This window comes from Prionailurus bengalensis, chromosome D4 (assembly GCF_016509475.1).
Source record: "Prionailurus bengalensis isolate Pbe53 chromosome D4, Fcat_Pben_1.1_paternal_pri, whole genome shotgun sequence".
NCBI lineage: Eukaryota > Metazoa > Chordata > Mammalia > Carnivora > Felidae > Prionailurus > Prionailurus bengalensis.
In genome coordinates this window covers 89,953,291-89,979,405 of record NC_057359.1, presented here as the reverse complement: position 1 = coordinate 89,979,405, position 26,115 = coordinate 89,953,291, and the positions used below count along the sequence as shown (strand labels likewise).

General features: G+C 47.7%; 1 protein-coding gene across 5 annotated transcripts in view; it reads left to right on the top strand.

Annotated features, from left to right (window-relative positions):
• MED27 (mediator complex subunit 27) overlaps positions 1–26,115 on the top strand; it is a 234,075-nt gene that overhangs the window by 49,029 nt on the left and 158,931 nt on the right. For all 5 annotated transcript variants that reach the window (XM_043565694.1, XM_043565696.1, XM_043565693.1 and 2 more), the window contains exon 3: positions 16,060–16,190. In XM_043565694.1, coding sequence (XP_043421629.1) covers positions 16,060–16,190 — 131 coding nt within the window. The remainder of the gene's footprint in view (positions 1–16,059; positions 16,191–26,115) is intronic.

Below are 26,115 nucleotides of genomic sequence, written 5' to 3'. Positions count from 1 at the left end.
AGAAGAGATGTAACCAGTCCATCTGCTTTTTTTTTTTCCCCTTGAATGTTTATTTATTTTTGAGACAGAGGGAGACCGAGCATGAGTGGGGGAGGGGCAGAGAGAGAGGGAGACACAGAATCCAAAGCAGGCTCCGGGCTCTGAGCCATCAGCACAGAGCCCGATGCGGGGCTCGAACCCACGAACCATGAGATCGTGACGTGAGCCGAAGTAGAACACCCCACCGACTGAGCCAGCCGGGTGCCGCAGTCCATCTGCTTTTATCCCCACCCCACCCGGGCCCTCCAGCGTAGCAGGTGCCCCCACTTTCTCGGTCTTTGAGGATTCTGCAGTCCAGCTGAGCTCGCTCTTTGCTGATCTCTACCCTCTCGCTACCCCCGCCACGTGCAGGGTGAGTTTTCAGCATCCTCTCTGTGGAGGTGGTGCTGGCCCGCTGCTGCTTCCCGTCTTCTGAAGCGGGGCCAGCCTCTCTTTCTGCTCCTGTGTCCTCCCTGCTCGCTGTGTCCTCGTGGGCCGACACCCAGTGTTCGTCCCTTTGCTGCCATTTTAGTGGTCTGGGGAGGGAGCGGGGGTGAACGTGACTTCATTCTGCCGTGTTCACCATGAAGACCTCCGGCTCCTGTTTTAGATACATTTTTTGCTTTACTTTTATAACATCTTAGCTTTGTGTTTCAAAAAGCACATTTTGATGCAGTGGGTTTATATTCCCCATGAAGGTCTCCTTTTCACTGCATGGTTCTGAGAAACGCGTGCAGACATTTGCACGTTGCTGATTTGAGATGGAGTAATGTGTCTCTCGGTCGCTGGTACGCTTTCTAAGAAGATCTGTCTGATGCTACTATTTCATTATGTAGCAGGCGGGAGAGATGATAAAATGCCGAGTTCTTGAGAAGAAAAGACTGACCTTTTTTCCCTCCTTTACGTACAAGCCGGCTTTGAAACCTCTTTCTCAGTGGAGCTCTCTTGTTATTATGGCTGTTAGCAGTTAGCTTTTCTGGAGTGTATAGTTGAGGGCAAGGGAACCTGGTGGGAGACCGCAGTGTTAAAAGCTGAACTTTTCAAAGAAGCAGCCACTCCCTTAGAATTAGCAGATGGGGGGACGGGAGAGCCAGGCAGCCAGTCCTCCAGTGAGGCAGTGCCGTGACGCTGTCCCTGCACAGAGGGTGGCTCTGGAGCCAGGGCAGACACCCTGCTTCTCAGGGCACTGGCCAGTGGCCGGCCGTCTGGAACAAATGCACGGCGTTACAGACCGAATGTGTCCCCTGAAAATTCGTACATTGAAGTCCTGACCCAGTGTTGATTGTATTAGGAGGTGGGGGTCTTTGGGAGGTAATTAGGTTAGCCGAGGCCACGAGGCTGGAGCTCCCGTAATAAGAGGAACATCCTTGTGAAAGGGAAGAGAGCCCAGTGTGTTTCTCTCTGTGGACCTGCAAAGAACACGTCGTGCAGCACACAGCAAGATGGCGGCCACGCGCAAGCCAGGAAAAGAGCCCTCACCGGAGGATCTGTCGGCCCCTGGATCCTGGACTTCCCAGCTTCCAGAAGTGTGAGAGAGAAAGGTCTGTTGATTAAGCCGTGTGGTCTAGAGTATTTTGTTGGAGCAACCAGAGCTGACGAAGGCAGCCAGGTAAAGCCTTTCACGTCTCTCCCTGTCCTTGAAAACTAGGACCTTAGCCACCGATTTAAGTGCTCTCGGCTTTTGGGGGATCCTTGTGTTTTCTGTGTGGGAAACGCAGCCCCCTGAAATCTACCTTTCTGGACCTGTGCCACCTTCCGCTGCAGTTCACACACGGTAGCCTGTATCCCTTGATCTGCAACTTTGGGACCGATGCTCCCCTTCGTTTTCTCTTTTTTCTTTTGCGAGAGTAAATGCAAAATGCAGCTCACAGGCCCGTTTCATACCTTATTAAAACATCAGTTCCCCTGCCTCGTTCCCAGATTTCTGTGCTTAATCATAGAAAGGCAGCTTGTTCAAATATACATTATCCTTGTTTGGAAAACTCTGTTGGCTTGTCTTCCCTCCCACCCTCCTCCATGTTTTGTAACCCCGTTCTTATTAAATATCATAACTTGCTCATTGGAGAGTTATTTGTAAACTTAATTAACTCTCTGTCAGTGTTTGAGTCAATTTTCTCCCTTTAATTTCTGCCTCCCTGGTCATGGTTTTCCATAGTCTGGCCTGTGTCCGTTAAAGACTTGGTAAATAGTTTTGAAATGCCAGTTGGTGATATATGGGCCTCTTTAACATTTCTTTGATTTATGTGCAGTGCTGTGGAAAAAGGCAAAGAAAGCAAATTATATGGCGAAAAATGTTGCCAATCTTCACTTTTTTACTCTTAGTTTTAAAAAGTACACTTATCAATCAAATCTGATGGATTTTCTTTTTTATAAAGATTGAAAATTTAACTATTTGAAGACTCCCAGAGTGCACGTCCTGTATTCGCTCAATCGGGCTTAGTTGTGCCGGCGTAGGTGCCGAATTCTGAGGCCCCCTCGGGGTCTGCTGTTTGTCCCCGTGCTGCTCCTCCCGCCGCTCAACCACACGTGCATCACGCAGCCAGGTTTTCCACGGGAGCTGGGAGGACGGGCGCCTCTCGAATGTTGGAAGCTTCCTACATCCCTGTTGTAACCCCGAGCCTGTGCGGCCGGCCAACAAGGCCTGTGTGCTTCTGTTGGCCGGCTGTGGTGGGTCTGAGCTTTCCTTCTAGCATGTTCTTGCTGGGTCCCACGCAGAGGCGACTTCTTGACTCAGTCAGTGAGTCACGAGTATTTCGGAGACTGCGCTCAGGTTGTGTTCAGAGCGTGCGTCTTCCAGTGCTGATGTCAGGGTTCCTCTGCAGAGACCCGGATCCGGCAGATTTGATGAGGGAGCCTGCGATCTGTGTTTTTGGCAAGCGCTCTGCAGGTGATACCTTTGCTTGTGCCAGTCCCTGCTGAGAACCCCCAGTCCCACCCCTCCCCCATAGTCTACCGAACAGAGTCCACAGAAGATGTGAAAAATCCATACCATTGGGGAGTAATACGGATTTTTAATTTGTTTGGGCAGGGCGTGTGGGTCTGGCTGTGCACAGTTCCTGCAACGCCTGCAGGCATCGTCTGAGTGTTCTCTTATTTATTCATTCATTCGGCAACTATTTCTTTACAACTATTTACACTGCTATAGTTCTAGGTGTTGGAACTCTAGTAGTGACTAGGATGGCCAAGGTCTCTGTCCTGATGGAGCATATTGGATTCTAGTGTGGGATGGGGGCAGGGGGGTGGTGAGGTCCGGGGAATACACCCTAAACAAAGAAACAAACAATTCCCATAAAACACCTAGTTGGGTCTACTGCTTTGATTACGACGAAGCACCATGATGTGCGAGCGAGTACCTGGGAGCTCCTGTAGTTTGGGTGGCCAGAGAGAGCTCTCAGGGAAGGTGAAGTGCAGGCTGAGACCTGCATGAGGAGAAGTCAGGCAGGCGTGCAGAGACCAGGGTAGCGTACTCCAGGCAGAGGGGGCAGCTAGTGAAGGGGGCCCTACGATGGGAGTGAGCGTGGGTGTTCTCGTAAAGGAAGCTGGTCAGAGTGGCAGGGGGGTGGGGGCAGGGAGGGGGCAGTGTCCTGGGGTGGAGCAGTGGGTGCCAGAGAGATGGGCTCTCATGCCCTGGGCCCTGCGACTCTCCAGACTGGCTGCGGCCACTAGGACCAGGGATGGGTGCCCTAGTCAAAGGCCACCAACTGTTTCTGAGATGCAGGCTGGCATGGGCGCTGTTCCCCCGGACCCCGCTCTCTACTGCATGGCCCGGGTTCACAGCTCCTGTTCCAGAGTTTTGGGGATCTGAATGTGTTTTGGATTTAGAGTATTTTGGATTACAGAAAGGTACTATGGTTCATACACCACATATTACGTTTCTCCAGCAGGGTCTGGGGCAGCTCCCTGCAATCAAACATTGTGTAGCAAAATGTTAGACTAGTCACACACTAAGTGAGATAAATTAAGATTTAAATAGACTCACATCAGTTCGTGTCGGTTCGTGCTGTCAAAGGAGTTTTGGTGCTTACATTGAGGGGAAAGCTTTCGGCGTTAAGGGCTTTTCTGTACACTTTTGTATTGTGGGAAAAAATGATGCTCTGTCCTGGCAGATCCCCGTCCCATCCTCTGTTTCTCCTGTGCGAGACACCAGCAGGCACCGGGTGGGTGAAAGGGTGTGCACGCACGTGTGCTCACACACTCGCACGCTCACACACCCACACAGCGGCAGGCAAGGCCCGGGAGGGAACAGGGGGAGTAGGGCGGCAGGGGGTCTGCCGTGGACAGGACAGGACAGGACAGGAGCTCAGAAGGCACGGGCTGCGGTGGCGGGGAGCGGGGCTGGGAACTCTCGGAGCTTTTCCCTGAACGGCGGTTAAGCTGTGCTCCGGCTTCCCGAGAGGCCTGGCTGTGGACACGTCTCCAGTTTTCCCCGCTTCCCATGGAGCCAGCCGCACAGCAAACCGTTAGGAACTGAGTAGGATTGCTCGTCGCAGCCTGAAAAGGCCGAGCTGGGGAATGGGAATGGGGTGGGGGTGGGGGGCGGGAGAACCCCATCGCCTTCCCCTCCTTGTGGAGGAGACCTCGTGCGGGATTCAGAATCCCAAATTCCTACCAAACTTTGACATTTAGTTCAGATCTCTTGTCGTGCTAGTTATGCATTCGTTTGTTTAAAAAAATACTCCTTGGGAACACGTGAAATTCCGGAGAGGCCAAATAGCGTAGCGGGTACAGAGCAGGAACCCCGGAGCCAGGCCGTCTAGATCCCACTCCTGACCCTGCCTCTTACCGGTTCTGTGATCTTGGGCAAGCCACTTGCCATCTGTGCTCCAGTTCCCTCATCTGTAAGATAGAGGTCATGGTACCTACCTCTTATTAGAGTGGTTGTACAGATTAATTCAATTACAGGAATTAGTATAAAAATTCACAGTGAGTCCTATATACGCATTGGCTAACATTATTTTTTATTAGGGTGCCCGGTGATGTTCTAGACACCGGGGGTATAGCAGTGAAGGCTGGGGAGCTCTGTAGAGCTCTTATCTAGCTTACATTCTAGGCAGATCTTGACCTTCTAAAAGCAGAGAACTTTTTTTTTTTTTTTTTTTTTTTTTTTTTTTTTGTATATCCATCCGTGTCTGGCACCGTCCTCTGCATCTTTCAGGCCATCTTGTTCTCAGCCAATATTTATTGAACACCTATGTAGGTGCCTGTGCTAGGCCTGTGGGGCTTATAAAATGATGAGACAGCTCTGGATGTCCTGAGGCACCCAGTTCAGAAACAGATTAAAGACAGATACACACACACAAGTACTGTACTGACCAGCCCTATAAAAGAGGTTTTAGAACGTCTTCTAGGCTGGCTTAAACAACCTGCGACTCTTCTAGCCTCCTATGCCAGGTACTTAGAGGAAAGGCAGCCTATTTATCGTGGATGAAAACGAAACATTGGATGCGGTGCCAGTTTCCTGGTCTTCGTTTCCTACCCCTGGTGCCAAAAGCTACTTCCCACGTCTGAGATCTTCTGGATGGATGTGGTTGGTGATAGATGCGTTGTTAACATTCCTCCTTGGACATTCCCAGCTGTGTGCTGCTGATCCCTAGTTTGGTTGCCAGGTTTGTTCTGCACTGCAGAATTTGGAAAGTTTGCGTAGGGCTTCAAACATCACGAGAGGAAGTAACTTGCAAATCGGAGCAGGGGCTCCACTCTCTTGTGGTGCAGCCGTCCCCGTATCCTCCCCCTCCTCGGATCCACCCAGAAATAGGCCTGTGTTTTGCTGGTCCATCTCCTCTAAGGTTTTTTTTTTTTGTCGGAAACAAGGCTTTCCGGTTACTGGCCCAATCACCCTTGATACTTAGTCTAATTGTTAATGGCTCAACAACCTCAGCCTGTTGCTAATACAGTTAACCTCTATGGAGTGTGTATTTTGTGCCAGTCATTTTGCTCAGCACTTTCATGGACCTAACCCCTCACTAACTTCAAGACCCTGAGTGTGGTTTTGCCTAGGGAAACCCCAGATTGCTTCTAGAGTAACCAAGCAGTATTGAGTAGCATTCCTACCCCAGTCATAGAAGAGAAAGAGGAGGGGCTCTGGGAAGTTGAATAACTCACTCACGGTCACACAGGGCTTGTGACTTATATCCAGACAGTTGACCACAAGCCTACATTCTCCATTAGATCAACAGTAGTAGAAATCATGCCTGGGTCACGTTGATCAGTAGAAAACTCACTCTGACCTGTTGTTCATTTTAAACCAAAAACATACCCTCTGTTACTAGGTATGATTTTGGGTTGTTGTTGTTTTTTTTTTTATTCCAAAAGAAAAGAAACCCTGGCCCTATATTTACCACAGGAAAATCCTAACATTTAGGCTAACATCTGATTTGCTTTTGTTTTATACTTCTCATGCTTTTATGGACTTGTAGACGGTCACAGCCAGAACTTAAACCAAGAGAAAACCTTCAACAGTCTTGTAAGAAGAAAACAAGGCCTGGGAGTCTGGAGAGACTTTGATCTTCCAGTCCTGAATACTTTGTGGCTTGCGTCAGAAATACTCTGTAACTCGAGTGTTTAAGGCATCAAGGGTGACTGGGCATTTAGGTTGTGTGTAGATTAAAAAGAACAATTTCCACACTGTGTTAGTAGGAGTCTCCCCGCTAATCCTAATCCTCTGTATTGCTTTTTCTCTTTCTTTCTCTTACAGTGTTTCCACAGGCCTTATGCAGTTGTCCTCGATTTTATTGAGGGTTTTATTCTGAGTCAGCTGAGAGCCACGGCCAGTGTGATGGATTCTCCTGAATTGTACAAGAATTGAGTTGGGGTTCCTTCTCAACGTAGCTACTCATCCAGAGCAGCCTGTAGGGTGCATTGTTCTCTTTTCCATTACCATTACCGTTTTATGATCTGACGTGTGTAGGGAGACAGTTTTTGATTAAAACATGGGTTCCGATCAGTTTTGTGAAAATTCAGTCATTCTGGCATTGTTGGAAGAGGCGAATTTCTGGGTGTAGTCACATCTGGTCATCACAAGATCAGCTCTGTCTTTGTCCGTGGCATGCTGGGCACTGTGTGTAAGGCTTTTGCGTATATCCTATCTAATTCCTACAGCTGTTCTCCACCTTCTCCACTCCTGCTCTCTCTCTCTCTTTTTTAAAATCTTGCTTATTTTATTTATTTATTTATTTATTTATTTATTTATTTATTGAGCATGTGCATGTGCGTGAACAGGGGAGAGGCAGAGACAGAGAGAGAGAGAGGGAAAGAGAGGATCCCAAGCAGGCTCCGCACTGTCAGCACAGAGCCCGATGCAGGGCTTGAACTCATGAACTGTGCAAGACCATGATCTTAGCCGAAACCAAGAGTTGGACGCTTAACCGACTGAGCCACCCAGGGGCCCCTCTCCTCCTGCTCTTTCCACTTTGTCGGACATTTGTAGTTCTGGATCTTAAAGTCCATGATCACATGGCTCCCTGTTTCCCCTTCTCCTTCCTAGTTTTCTCTGCACTGCCTTTCCTTCTTCCCCACCTCTTCCTACTTCATATCCCAAGTAAGCCAGGGGTGGAGGGAGGTCAGACCAGATCCCTGACTGACAGCCTGTCGCCTCCCCGGCTGACAGTCGGCTTCTGGAAGGAAGTGGGAGAAGCCGATGGGGGCCGCGTGTGATGGAAAGGAACATGGTGCTGGGAGCTGAAATGAGCACTTGTTCACACTGGCAGATGGTAGAGAGAAGCTCCAACTAAACCTGAATGAACTGGAAGGTGCATTGGAGTCATTTTTATTCCCCAGAAGAGAAGCTGATAATACTCTAATCAAAATTTCATGTTTGTTGTGATGATCACTTAAAGAAATCATCTTTACTGGTTTCTTGACTGAAATCTATTTAGTGATAACTGGGCAGATGATGAAGACTTGGCATTCACAGTCTACATTTGGGGTACACAAGGGTCCAGTGGTTTTCATTTTATTCATTTCTCAGTTGATCTCCCCCATCCAACCTTTTAGAGGAGGGGCCAGGTAAAGAAATACCCCGGGATAGACGCGTTGTGTGGGAATATTCAGCTGTTCCCCCATGCCTCCCCTATGAATGTTTGGGAAGAGTAGCAAACAAGGTATTTTGGTATGTCCGTAAGCATCCCGCGCCCATCAGGCCCCTAGTGCTCTCGGTTTCTGCTCACACGGGAGGTGGACACCATGGAGAGCCTCTTCCGCACCCCTCAGTAACTGCCTCGGTCGGAGACTTTTAGTGACTAGGAAGATGTTTGCACTTCATAAGTATATTTAAATTTCACCAACGTTGATTTTTATATTCGGAAGTCAGGTTCAGAACTGCATTTTCTTAAGAGAAATATTTATAACATCCTAGAATTTTAATGTTAGAAGGGGCCTTAGACATAAGCCTAGCCTCCTTTTTTAGACTTTCGTTGTAGGCCTTTTGTGTGCATTTAGAGATGAGTGTTCAGCATTTCTGGTGGAAGCATAGAATTCTGGGATGTGTCATTCTTCCCTCCACCTCCTTTCTTTGGTCATAACGGAGGAAGTCAAACACACGTTCTGTTTTTGTTGAGTATATAGTGTGTAAAGGGGTAATTGTTCTGGGCTGGTTCAAGCTTAGTTGGAGACAAGGACGTGATGACCCTTCTGCCATGGACGTTTTCCTCTAAACAGGCTCACAGGGAACAGGATGCCACCATGTTGTCCCTCTTCAGAGGGAATGTCCTCTCATTGTCACCGTGCTTTTATAATCTGTTAGGATTCTCTCGTTGGGACCTTGTCACATTTTGCCTTAATCTGAATTATATTTCTGTCCGCATTTTAAGTGATGATCTTCCTTTATGCCCCTGTGTGTTGCTCTCTAGGACTACCCTGGCTGGATAGGTTGAGGGCCTGGTCTGAGGTTTGAGGGGAGTAAGTAACAGAGACAGAAACGCAGATCCTGGTGTACCCTTGTCTGTTGTCTTTCCTTCGTTGCTTTCTTTTGTCTTTTTACTCTCTCCCTTTACCCGTAGTCCCCACGGTGGTGGTTTCCTCCATTTTTAGCCACATTGACTGTTTGCTTCGTTGGTGAGTCTGCTCAGATGGATGAGTGAGATGTCTTCCAGCTGATTGGCATCTCTGAAGTGTGATGACACGCATACAGCTGTAGTGTAAACAGGGGAAGTTGTGGAGAAAGGCCTGTTAATAGACGTGTGAGTTCTGGGATGAACTAGAGGCCATTGTAGACGGCCCTGAACATTACAGAGGTTTCAGAAAGTAAAAGCCTGCTCCTCATCCTCTTTATCTGCTTCTTTGACAGTTGTTTGTGAAGTTTGGACATTTGAGGGTTGGTGTGCAGGAAAAACGAAACCCACATGGCATTTAGCATGTAAATGATGCCACAGTCGGGCCCGAGCACAGCTCTGACTCGGGTCCTGCCATCCTGGTAATTGAAAGGCCTGAAACCCAGCTTCCCAGCAGGGAACAAATAGGCAAATAAATTGGAGGCTTCCTTCTTATGGTTTATTGATGCTGTTTTGACCAAGTAAAAAGATCATTTACCCATAAACGTTCAAATCTAAGGTTGTTTCCTTTTCTTTTCTTTCTTTCTTTCTTTTTTTTTTTTAATATTGGCTATTTGAAAGAAGCGTTAGGAGATAAAAGGAGGAAAGAAGCTAATACCATTATCTAATATTTAGATAAAACCCCAAGCAAAACAATTAGATTTATAGTATTTTTCTGTCGCTGTTTTCCTTGGCACAGATAATAACAGTCAGGCTTGCTTGTTTCTCTCCTTAGAGTTACGTTCAAAAGAAGAATCAGAGCATTATCGTAATACATGTTTTTTTTCTCATTAGCTGGAAACAAAATATATTTCAGTAATGAGGGGCAAAGGTCTTGCAACTCAGAGTAGCAATGAAGTGTGCCTGGTGTTGCACAAATATTGGTTCTGGTTTAATGCTTGAGGGGAAATGGGTGCAGGCTGAGAATCTCAGATTAGCCCCTGCCTCACCCTGCCACATAACGCGCATTCCAGCAGTGTGGGGTGTAACTTGATCCACGTGTTCTGTGTCCCGAGGTCAGGGCTGTGAGCTTTGGCTTGTTCTCTTGTGTCCTGGAAGGACTTTCAACACACTCATGCCAACCAGTGCTGGCTGTTCTGGCCAGTGATCTGCAGGGGAAGTGACACTGCGTGGCTAATATCCCTGCTTATTGCCGTCACGATGTGTTACACACCTTCTCAAAGAGAACCCCCAGGTTAAAACAGATGATCCGTGTGGATTCTCCTGGACAGTAAGAGAACGTATAAAAATCTATTAGGCCGTAGCACAATTGCCCCATCACCGAAGAATAGCAGAGATGCCAGGAAGGTTAAATGTGGTATTGCCGAGGGTAGAATCTAGATTTTTGGACAATACTGAGGTTTCTTGATTCCTTTTCTCCAAGGTTTTAGCCATGAATGATACTAAAACCTTAAAATGGTAGAATTTAGCACTTCCCCAAACTCCCCACTTGAGACATGACTGGAGTCTGTCGAAGAAAGACCACGTGGCATGTCAGTGCGTGAAAGGGTCGGCATGAGGGGGGCAAACCAGCCAGCAGACCCCAGTGATGCTAGCTAACACCAGGCTCCCCGAGCACAGTCTCATTCCCGGTCTGGGAAGAGTCACTGTGCCCTCCTGCTGAAGCAGAGGGGACACATGTCAGGTCTTCCAGTTAGAAAGCTGCAGCACACTTAGCGCCACCGGAGAAAGACATCGGAGGGGAATCCTGACTGGCCTACCTCCCCCTCAGCATAGTGTGACCTTGGGCCAGTGACTTCTCTAAGGCCGAGTCTCCTTTCCCGCACAATGGGGATGGAGGGGAGTAGAGGCTGGCGTCTCCAAGGCCCTTCTCTGACATTAGAATTCTGTGATTTGAAGTAATCTGAGTACAGTCCCTGTAAGATGCCTTTTCCTGAACTCAAGCCTGAAGAGGAGTTTAGATACACCCCCCCCCCTTTGGCAGTTAGTAGAGGAGGAAGGAAGGGGTTCCTTGTGGCTCTGCCGTGGCAGTGAGCACCTGCAGAGCAGTGTGTTTGCTTCTGTAAGTGGCCAGCCTTAAGGGGACTGTCTGATGGCACCATTCTGCTCCCTAGATTGGCTGCAGTGACAAGGCCAGGCCAGGCCTTAGCAGTTTCTCTAATCTGCTAATCCACTTACCACCTGACAAATTCATTAGCTTCTCCTGTATGCAGTGCACTATCCTGGATACACTTTGCGAATACAGAGTAATCAGTACCAAGGTTTGCACCCTCAAGAAATGTCTCCCCTGGTGGCCAGCTTCGCTTCACTCCTGGACCAGGAAATAACACAGGCTGCCTCTCCAGGCTGCCCAGTCTCAGTGCTCAGAGAAGGGAAACTGGCCTGGAGGGCTTGGGGGAGGAGATGGGGGGGCTCCCTAGCCTCTTGATCTCTTCCTCTCCTCCTGTGGGCCCTTGTCTAAGCCAGCCAGAATTTAACTTAGTTCTTACTCCTTACCCAAAGGGTTTAGTTACCGAAGTGCCAGGGTGGCTTCCTAGCGGTCTTAGAAACTTACATGTAATTATACATGAAGTGATTTTTAAAGATAACGTGAACTACGCCCTAAGGTTAGGAGAAATTTTTTGTTTTACACCCCCCCCCCCCCATCCCTCAAAAGAAACCTTTGGTGAATCTTTGAAAAGGAAATCATGATTTTCACAGTGGGGAGAATCCAACCTTGGTTGACCTGGCTGATAAATTTTGAGAATTTTGAATGTCAGGTTTTCTTAAAGTGGGATTCAGGCCATATGGCATAGGTAGGATAATGCTGGGAATGATAGATGCTGCACCATGGACCCCAGGGAGGTTTTAGCAGACATTTCAGCCTTTAAGTACTAGGCCTAATTGAATGCCACTGGCTTAATTAGTATATTGAATGTGATAGACGTGATGGCTTTGCTTCTGTTTTCTCCTCAAACTTCTGTCCATTGCAAAACTTATCCTTTATGTGTTTTGGAGCAGATAGAAACTTTGAGAACAATGTGGAGGACAGTGAGCCACGTGGAGAGCCAACCAAAGGAGATCATTGCTCATCTGGTTTTCTGAACCCAAGATTTAAGTCAGAAACTTTGCGTTGGAATCCTGGTTTCTATAATTTAATAATAGTTCCTCTCAGTATGTGTTATTGTTTGTAATTTGAAATATATTCAAGCTAATTGAATTTAGGCATCAGTAGTTTAGACTTGTTTAAAAGCAGGTTCTGTAAAGAATGAGGCTATCCGGGAGAAAAGGGTTGTTGAGTTTGACGCATGAAATTGGGGGCGACATTGCCTCACCACCGTAGGGTGAAGCCAGATGCCCAGGTAACTGCTTTAGGAAGCCAGAGGAATGACACTCCAGTGCTAGAGGAGAAGATGTGATGCCTGTTTTGTCGAGAGGGAAGGGAGGGAGGTGTGTGACATCACACAGCTCTTGTTAGTAGCAGGGTCCAGTGGCGCATGCTTAAAGGGGACGCGATTACAGAGGCTGTCGGTCTGCACGTTAGGGTTTACAAGGACCTTATCTGACAACACTCGGCATTGTTGCCTGATCAGTATCACTAAGAAGACAGTGTTACCTTAAAGAAAATATCCAGGAGGTCAAAGTTTTCCTGATTCCAAGAGGTGTTCTCCCCAGCTCATTACGAGTTGTTGAAATTTCCCCAGGTTTAGAGGTAATTAGTAGACATAATTGATTCGAAAGGGCTTTAGGTTGAGAACCTACCGAAAAGTCCGAGGTCGGTCATGGAAAACAGGAAGTTGACGGTAGCTGCAAAATTGCAACTGAGAGAAATGTTCTCCAAATTCAAACGAGCCTTGAAAAAGCTGTTAACCACAGAGTGGCAATTTACCAGTAAATAAATACTGGCCACACAGACATTCCCATTCCCCACAGCCATGAGATGTGGGAGTTAAAAAGAATGGATTATTTTATTTCTCACCCTCTTTCATTTTATTCTTGCTCGTTAGTGGAGAAACGATCTTGGACAGGAAAATCACATTAGAACTTTGATAAGTTGCTTTTTGAAATAGAGTTGTTTCCATGCCACAGACATTTGGAGCAAAGTATGTTTATTGAAATATATTTTTATAGAAAATATTACAGAACCTGTAATTGAAAACTTATGGCAGTATTTCGGGGAGTGATATGTTCTTAATGTTAATTTGTGGATTCGCTCTGAACTCCCTTCTGCTGTTTTAGAACCATTGGCTGAGTGAATGTTTTCCAAGAGTCTTTTCAGATCTAAACTGTGTTTCATGGAATGGAGTATTTGGTGCTTAAATAATGTATAAATCCAGTTGGACAGAATCTGCCTGTCAGTTTTATTAACTTTGACCTTTTCTCCCATTATAAAGATGGTTCGGTAAATATTTAATGGGCCCCTTATAGATCTTGCCAGTCGGAGCTGTGTTCCTGGAAACTGGGATGCGTATATATGATTAACAAATGTCGCTTAATCACTGTGAGTCAGCTTTGAAGGGCAGGTTTTGTTTTTTTGGGAAGAGGAGTCTCTGTGTGCTCTCAGAGGTGCACTGTATGTTAAGAGTGCCCAAGATGGCAGAAGGTTTAAAGGAACCCTTTAAGAGAAAGCAGCGAGCATGCATTTCTGCTGTTTTGGGGGTTTTTTGTTTGTTTGAGCAAATGATCAAAATGATGCCAGGTGGGCGAAATCAGGCTGCCACTCTGCATAGTTAGCAGGACTCTGCCACTGGAAGAGTCAGCAGGGCCGGAATGGCTGAGCTTGCATGGACCCTAATAAGATACAGAGAAGACGGAGAGCCAAAAGGAGAGACGATTCCTTGAGCCAGGAAGGGACCCCTGCCAAGCTGTCTTTCCCTTTAATTCCATAAAGCCCCATGCATATTGCACTCATTGCAAATTCTGGTGGGGAGGATCGAAACCCAAGTAGCTGACATTTTGAAACATTGTCTTTCAAACTCGTACTGTCCCTTGCTTCCATTGATTTCCCATTTAAGAAATCTGTAGGAGAAAAACAAATTTGAGCAAAATTCATTGGTCCAAGATGAGTTGTTAGAGCCAAATTATGCCCCCCCTTTTCCACCCTGAGAAGAACTCCATTTTTATTATGAATGTGATATATCTTTGTCTTGTATTGTTCAGCCATGAGGCTCCCACAGCAAATCGACCAAGTAAATCAAGAGCCTGTTAAAAAGCAACGTGGATGCTCCAAACGCAGACATTTCAGTCTTACTGGGTCACTGGATATCTTCATTTTTTATAGCCACTTTCAAGAAGCAGATCATTTCAATTGGTTTTCTTTTCTTTCACTCTCTATTTGTGTGCAGCCCGGTGGCTTTAGGTGAGGCCATTTATTTTTCTGAACGTTATTACCCTTTGCATCCAGGGCCCAGCCCCTTTGATATGGTGGTCACCACTTTCATTACCATGAACTGTAGGGTAGCTGACTCTGCAAAGGAAATCTATGCCTTGGAAGAGCATTTTGAAAAGACATTGATTCAGAGCTTCAGAGTGAATGACTATTTGTATGTTTAGTTAATTCTAAATAAATGTTTGAAAGACCTTGCTTAATTTGGGAAGGGAGGAAGAAACATATTGGATGTTATAAATGGTCTCAATCCAAATTCTTAGCTTGGCATTTTCACATTTGAATGTTTTATTTACATCTGTTCAAAATTGGGATACCTTTCAAGGATAATTTTATTATAGGGAGATTGATGACAGCTCTTACAATCTAAAACACAAAAGTATGGGATTAGAAAAGGGAGATAGCAATCATTGTCACATGTCAGATTGGATATCAGCCTCACTTGGCAAAGAGGGAGGATGATGAGTGGTATTTTAAAACAAAAGCTCCTGCTGGTGAGATTTGGGGGTGGCGGGGAGAGACTGACTACATTGGGGCACGAGGGAACTTTCTGCCGTGATGGACATTATCTGTACCGTGATGGGCGGGGGGCAGTTTCACAGGTACATACATGATCAAAACTCCTCAAACCGTACGCTTAAAACGTGTGCATTTTATTTCATGTAAATTGTAACTCAGTAAAGTGGATGTTTTTCTCCAAGTCCTGTCTGGTTTAGAATTAGGCAGCATTTCTTCTCTTTTCCAATAGCAAAATTAAGGTCTAGAGAAGTAAAATGACGTGTCCTGAGCGGTTGGTCCAGAACAAAGCAAAGGATACAGGCCCACTTCCAGAGCCCGCTTAAAGTATTTTGCCTCCTTACCAATTGTTCCGATTGCGTGTATACAGAGTAAAATGAACTTCCCCATCCCCTTCCCTCCAGTGAGCCTGGACCCATTTGTATACTTGGCTGTGGGCTATACTCGGGAGCCTATCCTTAGGATTGACACTTGTCTCTCCACCACTGGGAACAGTGGCCCAGTGGTTCTGAAGGCTGAGGCCGACCTGTGCTGTGTTCCGTATACGTTTGTGATAAGCCACGCTGTGCTCCCGGTTTACTCGAGCAGGCTACCGAGTTACGTGGCTTTTATTGTTAGCAAGGGTTCCGAGAACTAATTTGTCTTTAAGGAATCCCTCAGGATCTTATTATAAAAAATGACACAGGCTGTAGAAAACCATTTATAGAAAGCACGCATGAATAGTAGTGAAAAAAGAAAGAAGAAGGTAACAGTGACCTAGGTTCTACTACTTAGGAATATACTGTTAACATGTAAGAGACCACCCTTTTTCATGCCTCTTTGTTGACAGTGCAGCCTGTATCCTAATCAACAAAATGGTGCTGTAAAGTTCTTTCCATTATCTCAGCCAAGTTCCCGGCTCTCGATGGCCATTCAGATCGCTCCCAGGTTCTCATCGTTATGCAGTGCCGTGCCCAGCAACCTTGACCACGTTTCCTTTCCTGTTTGTCTCGTCCCCTCACAGACACGTTCCTCGAGGCAAAATGTTAGTAGCTGTATTTGCGGTGACTTGCAATGTTCTAAGGTGGCGGGGGGGGGGGGGTGATATATCAAGTGTCGATAGTTTCACGGCCTTTGTCCCCCTTTTGCCAAATGTCACTTTTTCTCCCCTTTTCGTTCCGGTTCTTCCTGCAGTTGCAGTACCACGCGGGCCTGGCGTCTGGCCTTTTGAACCAGCAGTCGCTGAAGCGTTCTGCTAACCAGATGGGGGTGTCCGCCAAGCGCAGACCAAAGGCCCAGCCCACCACGCTCGTCCTGCCGCCGCAGTGAGTAAGGGGTTTGCGGAAGCTCTTCCGTCCCGGGTGAGCTCTACTTGGTGCTTGGTTTTGGCCCACGGAAAGTTATTTTTGTGAGAGCGTCCCTTCTTGTGAAAAAGGGCTCCGCCGAGATGAGAAACCGAGCGTGCGGGTAACACGTCTTGTATAGATCTCAAGGGAAGCAGTCGTGACACCGTTCGTAAGTGACATGTTTGGTGCGTGGTTCTTTTTCTCCCCCGACCTGGGAGGGTAAGATACCTTACAGCCTTTTATTGATTTCCCCGTCACGTTCCCAAAGTTGGCAGAGCCGTGAGTACGGCTGACGAGACAGCTGAGGAGCACGTTTTGAGAAAGCTGGAGGCCACCTAGAAACCTGGGAGAGCTGGGACCAGAGTCGTGCTGGGCTCACTTGCCCTTTTTTAAGCGAGTAAAATACGACCGCTTCTTTTTCCTAGTAGGAGAGATAAGAGAGACTGTAAGGTTGAGAACACGTTCAGCCTTCACACAGGTATCCACCCACATCGGGCCGCGTGGCCACCCCGTCCGGGATCCCTCGAGGGCTCCTCCCCGGGTTCCCAGTCGGTACACGTGCTGCCTCCCTACCCAAGTTTAACACTGTTCTACCTTCTTTGAACGGTTACTTTTACCTGTTCTTGAACTTTGTATAAATGGAGTCACACGACACATAGTCTTTTGTTATCATCTCTTTTTCACTCCACACAGTGTCTGTTGGATTCATCCAGGTTGTTTGTTCTTTTTTGTTGCTCTCTCGAATATGCCACGGGTGATTCATCCATTTCCCGGTTGGGTTGTTCTGTGCCAGAAGCCCTAGTGGATGAAGGCCAGGCTCACCCAATGTGGAATCAGAAATGCAAACACACCAGGGGCTCCTGGGTAGCTCGTTGGTTGAGCGTCTGACTCTTGATTTCGGCTCAAGTCATGATCTCGCTGTTCGTGGGCTCGAGCCCTGCATCAGGCTCTGTGTTGAGCCTGGAACCTGCTTAAGATTCTCTCTCTTTCCCTCTGCCCCTCTCCCCCTCATGCTTACACTCTCTCTGTAAAAAAAAAAAAAAAGAAGGAAAGAAAGAAAGAAACATCAACACACCAGTCTTTGCTGATAGCTTTTCTGTGAGCGCACACACTCCCCATAGAGAGGCGGTACTCCCAAATGGCTTGGCTTGGACTCTAGACACATTCCCTAGCCTGTCCTGCCCTCCTGTTGTACCCTCTTTTGGTTACATCCTCAGTTACAAACTACACTTGACACCTTGAACAATGCGGGGGTTACGATACAGGCACAAAGAGCTGTATATAACTTTTGGCTCCCCCAAAGCTTAACCACTGATAGCCTGATACCGACCGGAAGCCTACAGATGACATAAACAGTCGATGAACACTGATTGTATATGTTAAACGTATTGTATAGCCTCACAATAAAATAAGCTAGAGGAAAGAAATGTTATAAAGAAAATCATAAGGAAGAGAAAATACGTTCACAGTACCGTATTGGAGAAAAAGCCGCGTGTAAGCGGACTCAGGCACTTCCAACCCGGATTGTTCAAGGCTCAACCATACTTTAAAAAAATTTTTTTTCAACGTTTTTATTTACTTTTGGGACAGAGAGAGACAGAGCATGAACGGGGGAGGGGCAGAGAGAGAGGGAGACACAGAATCGGAAACAGGCTCCAGGCTCTGAGCCATCAGCCCAGAGCCTGACGCGGGGCTCGAACTCACGGACCGCAAGATCGTGACCTGGCTGAAGTCGGACGCCCAACCGACTGCGCCACCCAGGCGCCCCTCAACCATACTTTTTAAAATGTCCAGCCCTGAGCAGTGTTTCCGGGTAAGACTCGGTTGTTTGCCTTTACACAAGATCTCTTTTCTTTTCTTTTGGAGGAGCGAATATTTATCATACCTACTATCTGCCAGGCACTGCCCTAGGCGGTGGGGACCCAGTCATGAGCAACACGGATGTGGTCCCACCTTCCTGAAGCTTTTTGTTTGCTGGGGGGAAAGGGCCAAACCAAACAAAAAGCACCCCTAAACAAAGTAACAAGCTCACATAATAATTTCTGGTTAAGATTGGTGCTTAGAAAAGACGATGTAGGGTGGTAAGGGGTGGGAGCGGGGGAGACTGTTTAGATCAGGAGGAAGTGGAGGGGGGGTCTGAGAAGGCCTCTCCGAGGAGGAAACATTTGGTGCAGAAAGGCCAGTGGAGAACTGGGAGGTCACTGGGGATGCCTCTGGGGGTCTTGTCCCTCGCCGGTAGACACTCACACCACCCCTTCTAGGATTTTAGGGTTTTCTTCACAATTTAATGTTTGCTTCCAGGATAAGATGAACGGGACCAACCATGCACAGGTGCGTGTTCCTCAGAGACTTTCAGGGATGCCAGACCGAGAGTTTTTTTCCTCTTTGGCAGAAAGCTTCTTTTTTAAATTTTATTTATTTATTTTTTAACGTTTGTTTATTTTTGAGACAGAGAGAGACAGAGCATGAAGGGGTGGGGGGTCAGAGAGAGAGGGAGACACAGAATCTGAAGCAGGCTCCAGGTTCTGAGCTGTCAGCACAGAGCCCGACGTGGGGCTTGAACCCATGAACTGGGAGATCATGACCTGAGCCAAAGTCGGGCGCTCAACTGACTGAGCCACTCAGGCGCCCTGGCAGAAAGGTTCTTAAGGAACATTATCTGTTGTTTCTTGTATGTTGATTTGGTGATTCTGCCAATCTCCAACTTTCAGTCCTCTGTAGTCTAATGGGCCTTGTAACTTGTCATTTTCCCCACATGGATTGTCTACTGAGGCAAGATGTTTGGCGAGAAGTGAAAGACTTTCTAATGGTCCCATAAGACTGGAGCCAAAAAGTGTTTGTTGCCGACTCTCTCTTGACAAAAGTCAGCTCTTAACCCATCTGTTCGCCATTTGTTAATTTGCATCGGCTTGAAACCTGTTTACAGGTGACGTGCTATTATGAGGACACTTAGAAACTATTTTCAGCACCGAGGCAATCAACAGACTCTGTTCTCATGCCAAAAAAAAAAAAAAAAAAAAAGGTGTTCACAACTGTCATTATAAATTTATAATAAATCACTCAAAATACTTCGTTTCAAAGAGAAGAGTGGTTACTGTGTCCTAAGAATACAACGTTGGAATGATTTCCTATACTTAGTAGCCTGTTTCCTGTGAAAATTGACTGCCGCCTTTTCACATCATTGAGCTTTTGGGGCTCATGTTATCCTGGATCCCTTCAGAGACCTGTCCAGTAGGCAGGATCTATATCTAAAGGACATTCAGTGCCTTTTTATTGAGCGCCTACTATGTGCTTACCGTGTTAGAGTCAGGAATAGAAATACCAATAAGACATAGCTGCTGGACTAATTGAATTAGAAAATATTTTAAAATGAAAACATAGGCCACTAGTAATATATATATAGAAACCAAAGATTACAAAAAAAGGAAAACATAACAATACTGTCACCCTGAGAAAGTTATTGTTAAGGTTTTGATGGATATTATTCTCGACTTCTATGCATATATAATTTTTAAAAACAAGAAACAACCTCCAAAAAGGGTTGTATTGTAATGTCCTGTATCACATCTCCACACTTACTGAGCGTAGCTGTTAGACATTAGTGTGATTTTGCGGAACATAAAATTTGCATATTAATCATACACGTTATGGTTGTATTGGGCAGAACACTACTGATTATAACATTTTTTTTTGTTATAAGCACGACATGACCATAAACTGACTGTGTCATTAGGGAAATCCCTTATAAAACAACACCCAAATCTTCCAGGGCTGGCTGCATTAGCTAGCTATCGCTGTGTAACAAATCACCCCAAAACGTGTTAGTCTGACAGCAGTAAACATAATCTCTCACGTGTTCTGTGGATCAGGAGTCTGAGAACAGCAGACTGGGTGGTCCTGGCTCAGTCTCTCATAAGATTGCAGTCAGATGTAGGCAGGGATGCAGTCATCTGGAGGTTGGACTGAGGTTTGAAGGTCTTGTCCACGGTGGCTCCCTCACGTGGCGGGCACGTTGGTGCCGGCTGTCGACAAGAGACCTCAGTCGCCCTCCACAGGACGCTTGACTACCCTCATGACTGTAGGTGACTTGTCCCCGAATAAGCCATCTAAGAGAACGAGAGCCAGGAGGACTTTATCCTTTTTATGACCCAGCCTCAAAGGCACAGCATCCATTCCGCCCCATTCTGTTGGTTAGGAATGAATTTCTAAGTCTCATGTCCTAGGGGAGGGGATGAGGCTTTCCCTTTTGAAGGAAGGAGTGGAAAGAATCTGAGGATGTTATTTTAAAACACACCTCAGTTGCCAATGGAGAGAATCCTTGCACAGAGGGAGGAATGGCTGAGCCCACAGGAAGCTCCGTTCACTTATTTACTCAGCAAATATTTTCTCAGGGCCTATATGCGTTTAGTTCTATGCACTGTGCTGGGGATTTGGAGATGAGGAAGATAGAATTTTGGCTTTCAGGAAGCTCTGAGCAGAAAGAGAGGAACAAACAAGTAGCAGGGAATCCTGGTAACGTGTGCCAAGTCCCGAGGATACGACCCCAAAGTGCTCGAGAAGGCCACGGGCAGGGTGCTGAGAGGGACCCACGCTTCGAGGGGGGGGCCCGGCCAGACTTCACTGAATTTCTCTGCTGCCGGGTGTAAAGGATGGAGGCTGAACTTTATTAAGAGAGCTCGACGCTTTCTCGCACAGGCTTATGGGATTCTAAGGAAAGGTTTTATGTGTCAGCAGCGGAGGGCCAGTGCTGGGCTCCGGACCCCTCCTCCTCTGGAGCTCTGTTAGTGCGGTGACCGATGGGTTTCTGCATTGGCTTGCGTCGGCATCTGGATGGCAGTAAGGCTACACAAGGCCACGTGCTCGGCCTAAGTGTGCCGAGACCACAGGCACGGCAAGAACGCGGGAGGTTTGTACGGCGTGTTTGTTTTTGAAATGCGGTTGGCTTGAACAGTAGCAGTCTTTGAAGACTCAGTGTCCCCTGAGTTCCCGGAGGATTAGCGATTTGTGAGATTAATGATTCGTCTTTTTCTCCTCCTCCAAAGAAGCTGGGTGGAAGACAAAGATGTCGTTCCGTTCCGTGATGAAAGCTCTTTTGTCACGTGTCAGCGGATGAAGCGACCTCCCTCCTGTGACTCCCGAGTGCTCGCGTCAAGTCTCTTGCAGAAGGGGCATTGGCGTTGCCAGAAAGGAGCCGCGTCCCCTGTTCCTGGGCGAACTCGATCGGGCTTTTGACCCTTTGTAGGATCGAGATCAGCTGGAGAGCGGCTGTCTTACTCGACTGATCTGCAAGTTGCACGTGGAGATAGCTGCGTGTGTCAGATGGAAGCGTGTTTGCGCTCGCTCAGTAGTGTCAGTGCCCTGACACGTTGTCCCGTGTGCTCTTGTGCTAACACGGGATGTTGGTTTTAATCCATAAACCAGGCTGAATGGCCCGTGGCGCCCGGCATCGGCCTGAACACATGCTGGCTCTCAGGGCAGCGAGGCAAAAGAACACTTACGTGTTCTTCTTTTGCACACCTAGATCTCATTTCGATTTGAGGGAAAAATCGTTTTACAGACATGTTATTTTTAAAAATACTACCTCCCATCCCCCGGAAGTCGTGGGGACAGGCAGTTTCTTTTGTGCCACGTTATCCTTCCTGGAAAGGTCCTGACTGCTAAATTTTTTAAGGGCACTTTGGGGGCGCCTGGGTGGCTCAGTCGGTTAAGCGTCCGACTCTTGATTTCAGCTCAGGTCATGATCTCACAGTTCGTGGGATCGAGTCCCGTGTTGGGCTCCACACTGAGCGTGGAGCCTGCTTGGGACTCTCCCTCTCCCTCTCTCTGTCCCTTCCTGCTCTCAAAATAAGTCATAAATAAACTTGAAAAGATAAAATAAATTAAGGGCACCTTCCCTTTCACGGGCTGCCTTTTCTCTAGTCGTTTGGGATACACGGTCCATGCTGCCAACCGGCAACAGCCCTTCCTCTTGTCCAGTGTGTCCACCCTCCCAGCTGCTCCGAGCCACGTGTCCCCTGGTCTCCTTTGTCTCCCACGTGTCAGGATTCCCCTTTCTCCTAGTTTATTTCCGGCAGTGTGCAAACATGCTCACCCAGACCCGCCTCCCGTAGGAAGACCTGGCTCACGATCCCGCGTCTGCCAGCTCCCACCCCCACTCTCTCCTCGTGACAGCGTGACTTCTCGAAACAGTTGACTGTGCTTCTCTCCAGCTCCGCGACCAGGCCCCCACTGTTCTGATTTCTATCGCCGTACCCTAGTCTTGCCTTTTCTAGAACTCCACATAAATGGAGTCATGCAGAACATAGTATTCTCTTTCCAGTTTCTTTTGCTCAACGTGATGGCTTGGAGACTCATTTATGTTGTACGTGTCAGTGGTTTGTTCCGTTTCATCGCAGAGTGGTGTTCCTTGGTGTTCTTTGGAGTCTGCCGGCACCATTTCCTCTACATTTTGCATCTGTTTCGATATCACCTTGTACCTTTCGGAGTGCCGGGAGCCTTCCTGCTCCGGTTCGTGGATGACCTACCCTGGGTTTGAGTAACAAAAACAGCACGCAGGGACAAGTGTTGCTGGAAAGAAATGCCACCAATTCAGGAGGTAGCAGGGATAATGACTCGGCACATACACCTAGGGGTTCCAGTGTTTGAACAACAGATTGCCTTCGGTAGGGCCACTAATTTGGCTGTGGGAGTTTAACTGACGGAGGCTCATTTTCCGCCACTACCTTGCACGCTAATTCCCAGGAAGATCATCGACTTGAAATTACACACGGTGCTTGTACAGATGATTGGACTCTTTCCAAGATGTGTGGTAAACGCTGCTTCTGTTCTTGAAAGGCAGAGGCTCATGTTGTCTTTTGCTTAACGTGAAACCAACTGGAATCGCAGAGAGCAAAGCAGTGGCATAAATCTGTCCTTGGCGATGGTGATGAATGAGGGCGGGAGCCTCTCGTGGTCATTGGTGTTTCAACCGAGCAAGGCCAATATCTGCCAGGACGAAGTGCAGTACACCCGGGGCCTCTTCCTGTAGCTTCCTGGCCATTACATCGTTATCTTTCCTGTTGCCGATTTTCAAGACTTTTTTTTTTTTTTTTTAACGTGTTGTTTCCCTCAGCCATACACATATGAAACTCCAGGTTTCTGAGGTTGCTCTGCCATTCCAAAAACCTTGATGCAGATGTTTGAGTAGCAACTGTGGACGTGCTTCCTTGCAGGGACCTAATTTGCTTCTCGACTACTTGAGCTTTTGTTTTGCCTCATGAGGATCTTGGTATTTTCGTCGAGGGCAGAATTTGGTAATATGTCGATAAGTTTATATTAAATTCTTCCATTTAGATGATGATGGGAGCCCTTGAACGAGAATATTTCGCATCCCTCTTTATTGGAGTTTCGTTTGCCTCCGAGCAGACCAACGGTGAATAAACCATGAACGAGGAGCACACTGGTTCATTGCCGTGAGCTTTAGAAATGCAGAGTGTTGTGTCTTGAATCCCTTTCTCCTGGGATGCTTATTCCACAGGCCGACTCTTCCTGAGTTTGGGCTGGTGAGCCGAGCAGGTGTCCTGCCTGTACCGAGTGTCCCCGAAAAGGAATAGAGAACTTGGCGGCTGTGAGTTTCCTGAGTTTTGGAAAAGTCATCAAAACTCGAGGAGGAACTCACTAAATCCTTCTTTCCCCTACCGGCAAGTATTAAGTAACAATATTCATTAAATACCACTGAGAGGCTGTGTAATAAAGAAATAATCCTAGGCCTTGGTGGCTGTAACTCTCCAGAAGAGTTGAAATTGAGAATATAATTAAAGATTAAAACATTGTTTGCATTCTAGAACATGGAGAAATCTTTGTCTCCATTGCGGGACCATATTAATAAGGGAGAGATCAGATTCCAATAACCAGCAGCGCACAGGCTCATTTATTCGCACCAGCCGTGCGTCAGCTGTCTGACTCAGGGCTGCTGTTGTCTTTTCCCTACAAGGCTGGCGCCGTGTCCCGGAAACGGTGAGAGACACTGGCCCCTTCGCAAAAAGTGTATCCACATCTCTTTGGGGTCCCGAGTTTGGATAGGAACGTGCACACGGCAAGAGTTACCTGTGTGTATGGATCTTCACTTCCTTAATTCGTCATCTCCCCCCGTTTTGTCAACAAAATTATCTTCGGTCTGTTAGTTTCAGCCAGTTTTCTGTACAAAGGTGAGAAGGTTGGTAGAGACGGGCGTGCCTGCCTCTTGCAGGGGTTCGTAATGGGGACCGGGAGAGCAGGGAGAGCACTGTGACGTGTCAGGCCATCTTGACGGTGACGGAAGGACTCCCTCGGTGTCCAGAGCTCCACGGAGCCAGCCTGTGCTCCCGGCCCCCCGAGTGGGAGCCGGGGTTGGGGGGGGGGCCCGGGGCCTCGCGCGGCTGCCTTGTAAGAGTCTCCCCTCGTGAGCGCTATTTCACTTGCTCCCCCTGCTGTTTTGTGGCTCTTCACAGTTGTTCGGTTTCCGTCTGCCTCGAAATAGAATCAGAAGGCGTTCTGAGGCCCAGGGTGCAGACTTGTCTTCCCGGACGTCCGGTCCGCCCTCCTGCCTCGCTCTCCTCGCTCTCCAGGGTGTCTCGTGTGGGGGCTCGGAGGAGACACAACGCGCTCAGTAAAAGTTCTTGCAACGTCCTTTCTCCTGTGTTTATGTGCTCGTGTGATTGGCACGTAGAGAAGGGAAGGGTCTCTGCCTCTCTCTCTCTCTCTCTCTCTCTCTCTCTCTCTCTCTCCTGGCCTGTCACTGGGACAAGAAAAATGTGGTCCACTGACTGGGCAGGAAGAAACCCTCAACTCCTCACTGCTGTGATGCTCGGCTCTGGAGCTCTTCCCGTGGCATTTGCCACTGTCCACAGTATGTTTTGGTTGAGCTGGAAACTCCTGGGAACCAGGGCTCCCTGCGTCTCCCGTCCAGCCTCGACTGGCTGAACGGACAAGTACCACAGGCTGGTTCCCCTCTGTGCCACCCCCCACCCCCTCCGCCGCCGGGCGATAAGGTTGAGAACACCTTTTGACAAGATGTTTACTGCTCATGGCTATTAGTAAATCAGAAATGTGAGCGTTGGGTATTTAAATGGCCGGGAACCAGGTACCACTTGGACCGACAGAAAGGCCTGCGGTGGCGGGGACTTCGAGGTGTGGGTGTGGCCCTGCTGCGTGAGGATGGCTAGGACTGCATCTGGAGGCTCGGGCAGCAAGCAGGGCCCGGAAGCTGGGCCGAGGCCTTGCAGCGGGTTCCTGCAGGGAGCCGCGGGCCCTGGGGGGCTCATGAGCAGGGGCCCGTGTATGGAAAGTGGTATATTAGGACGATGAATCAAGTAGCAGAATGCAGATAAATAAGGTAGTCCTTTGTAGCTGTTTAAAAGATAATTGGTTCATGTTACTTATCTTTTATCCCCTCTCTTTGGGCAGGAGAAAAATCTCTGGGAGAAATCAACGAGGAATCCCTCATAAATATTAATGCAAAAATCTGTCTATGGAGAATAAATATAGGGACATTTTGTTTTAAATGCTCTATGTCGTTGTGCTTCATTAGCATAGATGTCATAGAAGCTCCTTTTCTCCCCTTGAGAGACCGTATTTAGTTCTGCTAATAGCCGCCCGCTGAAATCTGTAGCGTGTCGCTGATTGTCATCCTTTCGATGGACAGAATGACTTTGCCCTCCTGCTTCAGCCAGAGGGTTTCCATCCTCAGAAGTGCTGGCCCATGGCAGGAAGCCAGGAGGAAGTCCAGGACCATGTCTTACTAGCTGGAACCTCCGTCTGGACCTTTGCTTCGTGCTGTCTGGCCACCTGCCGTGTCTGTGTGCATGTACCCGTGCGTGTGCGTGCATGTGTGTTTATACTTGTCACTCTGTAACCATTGCCCAGGCATTTTCTACAGGCTAGGTGT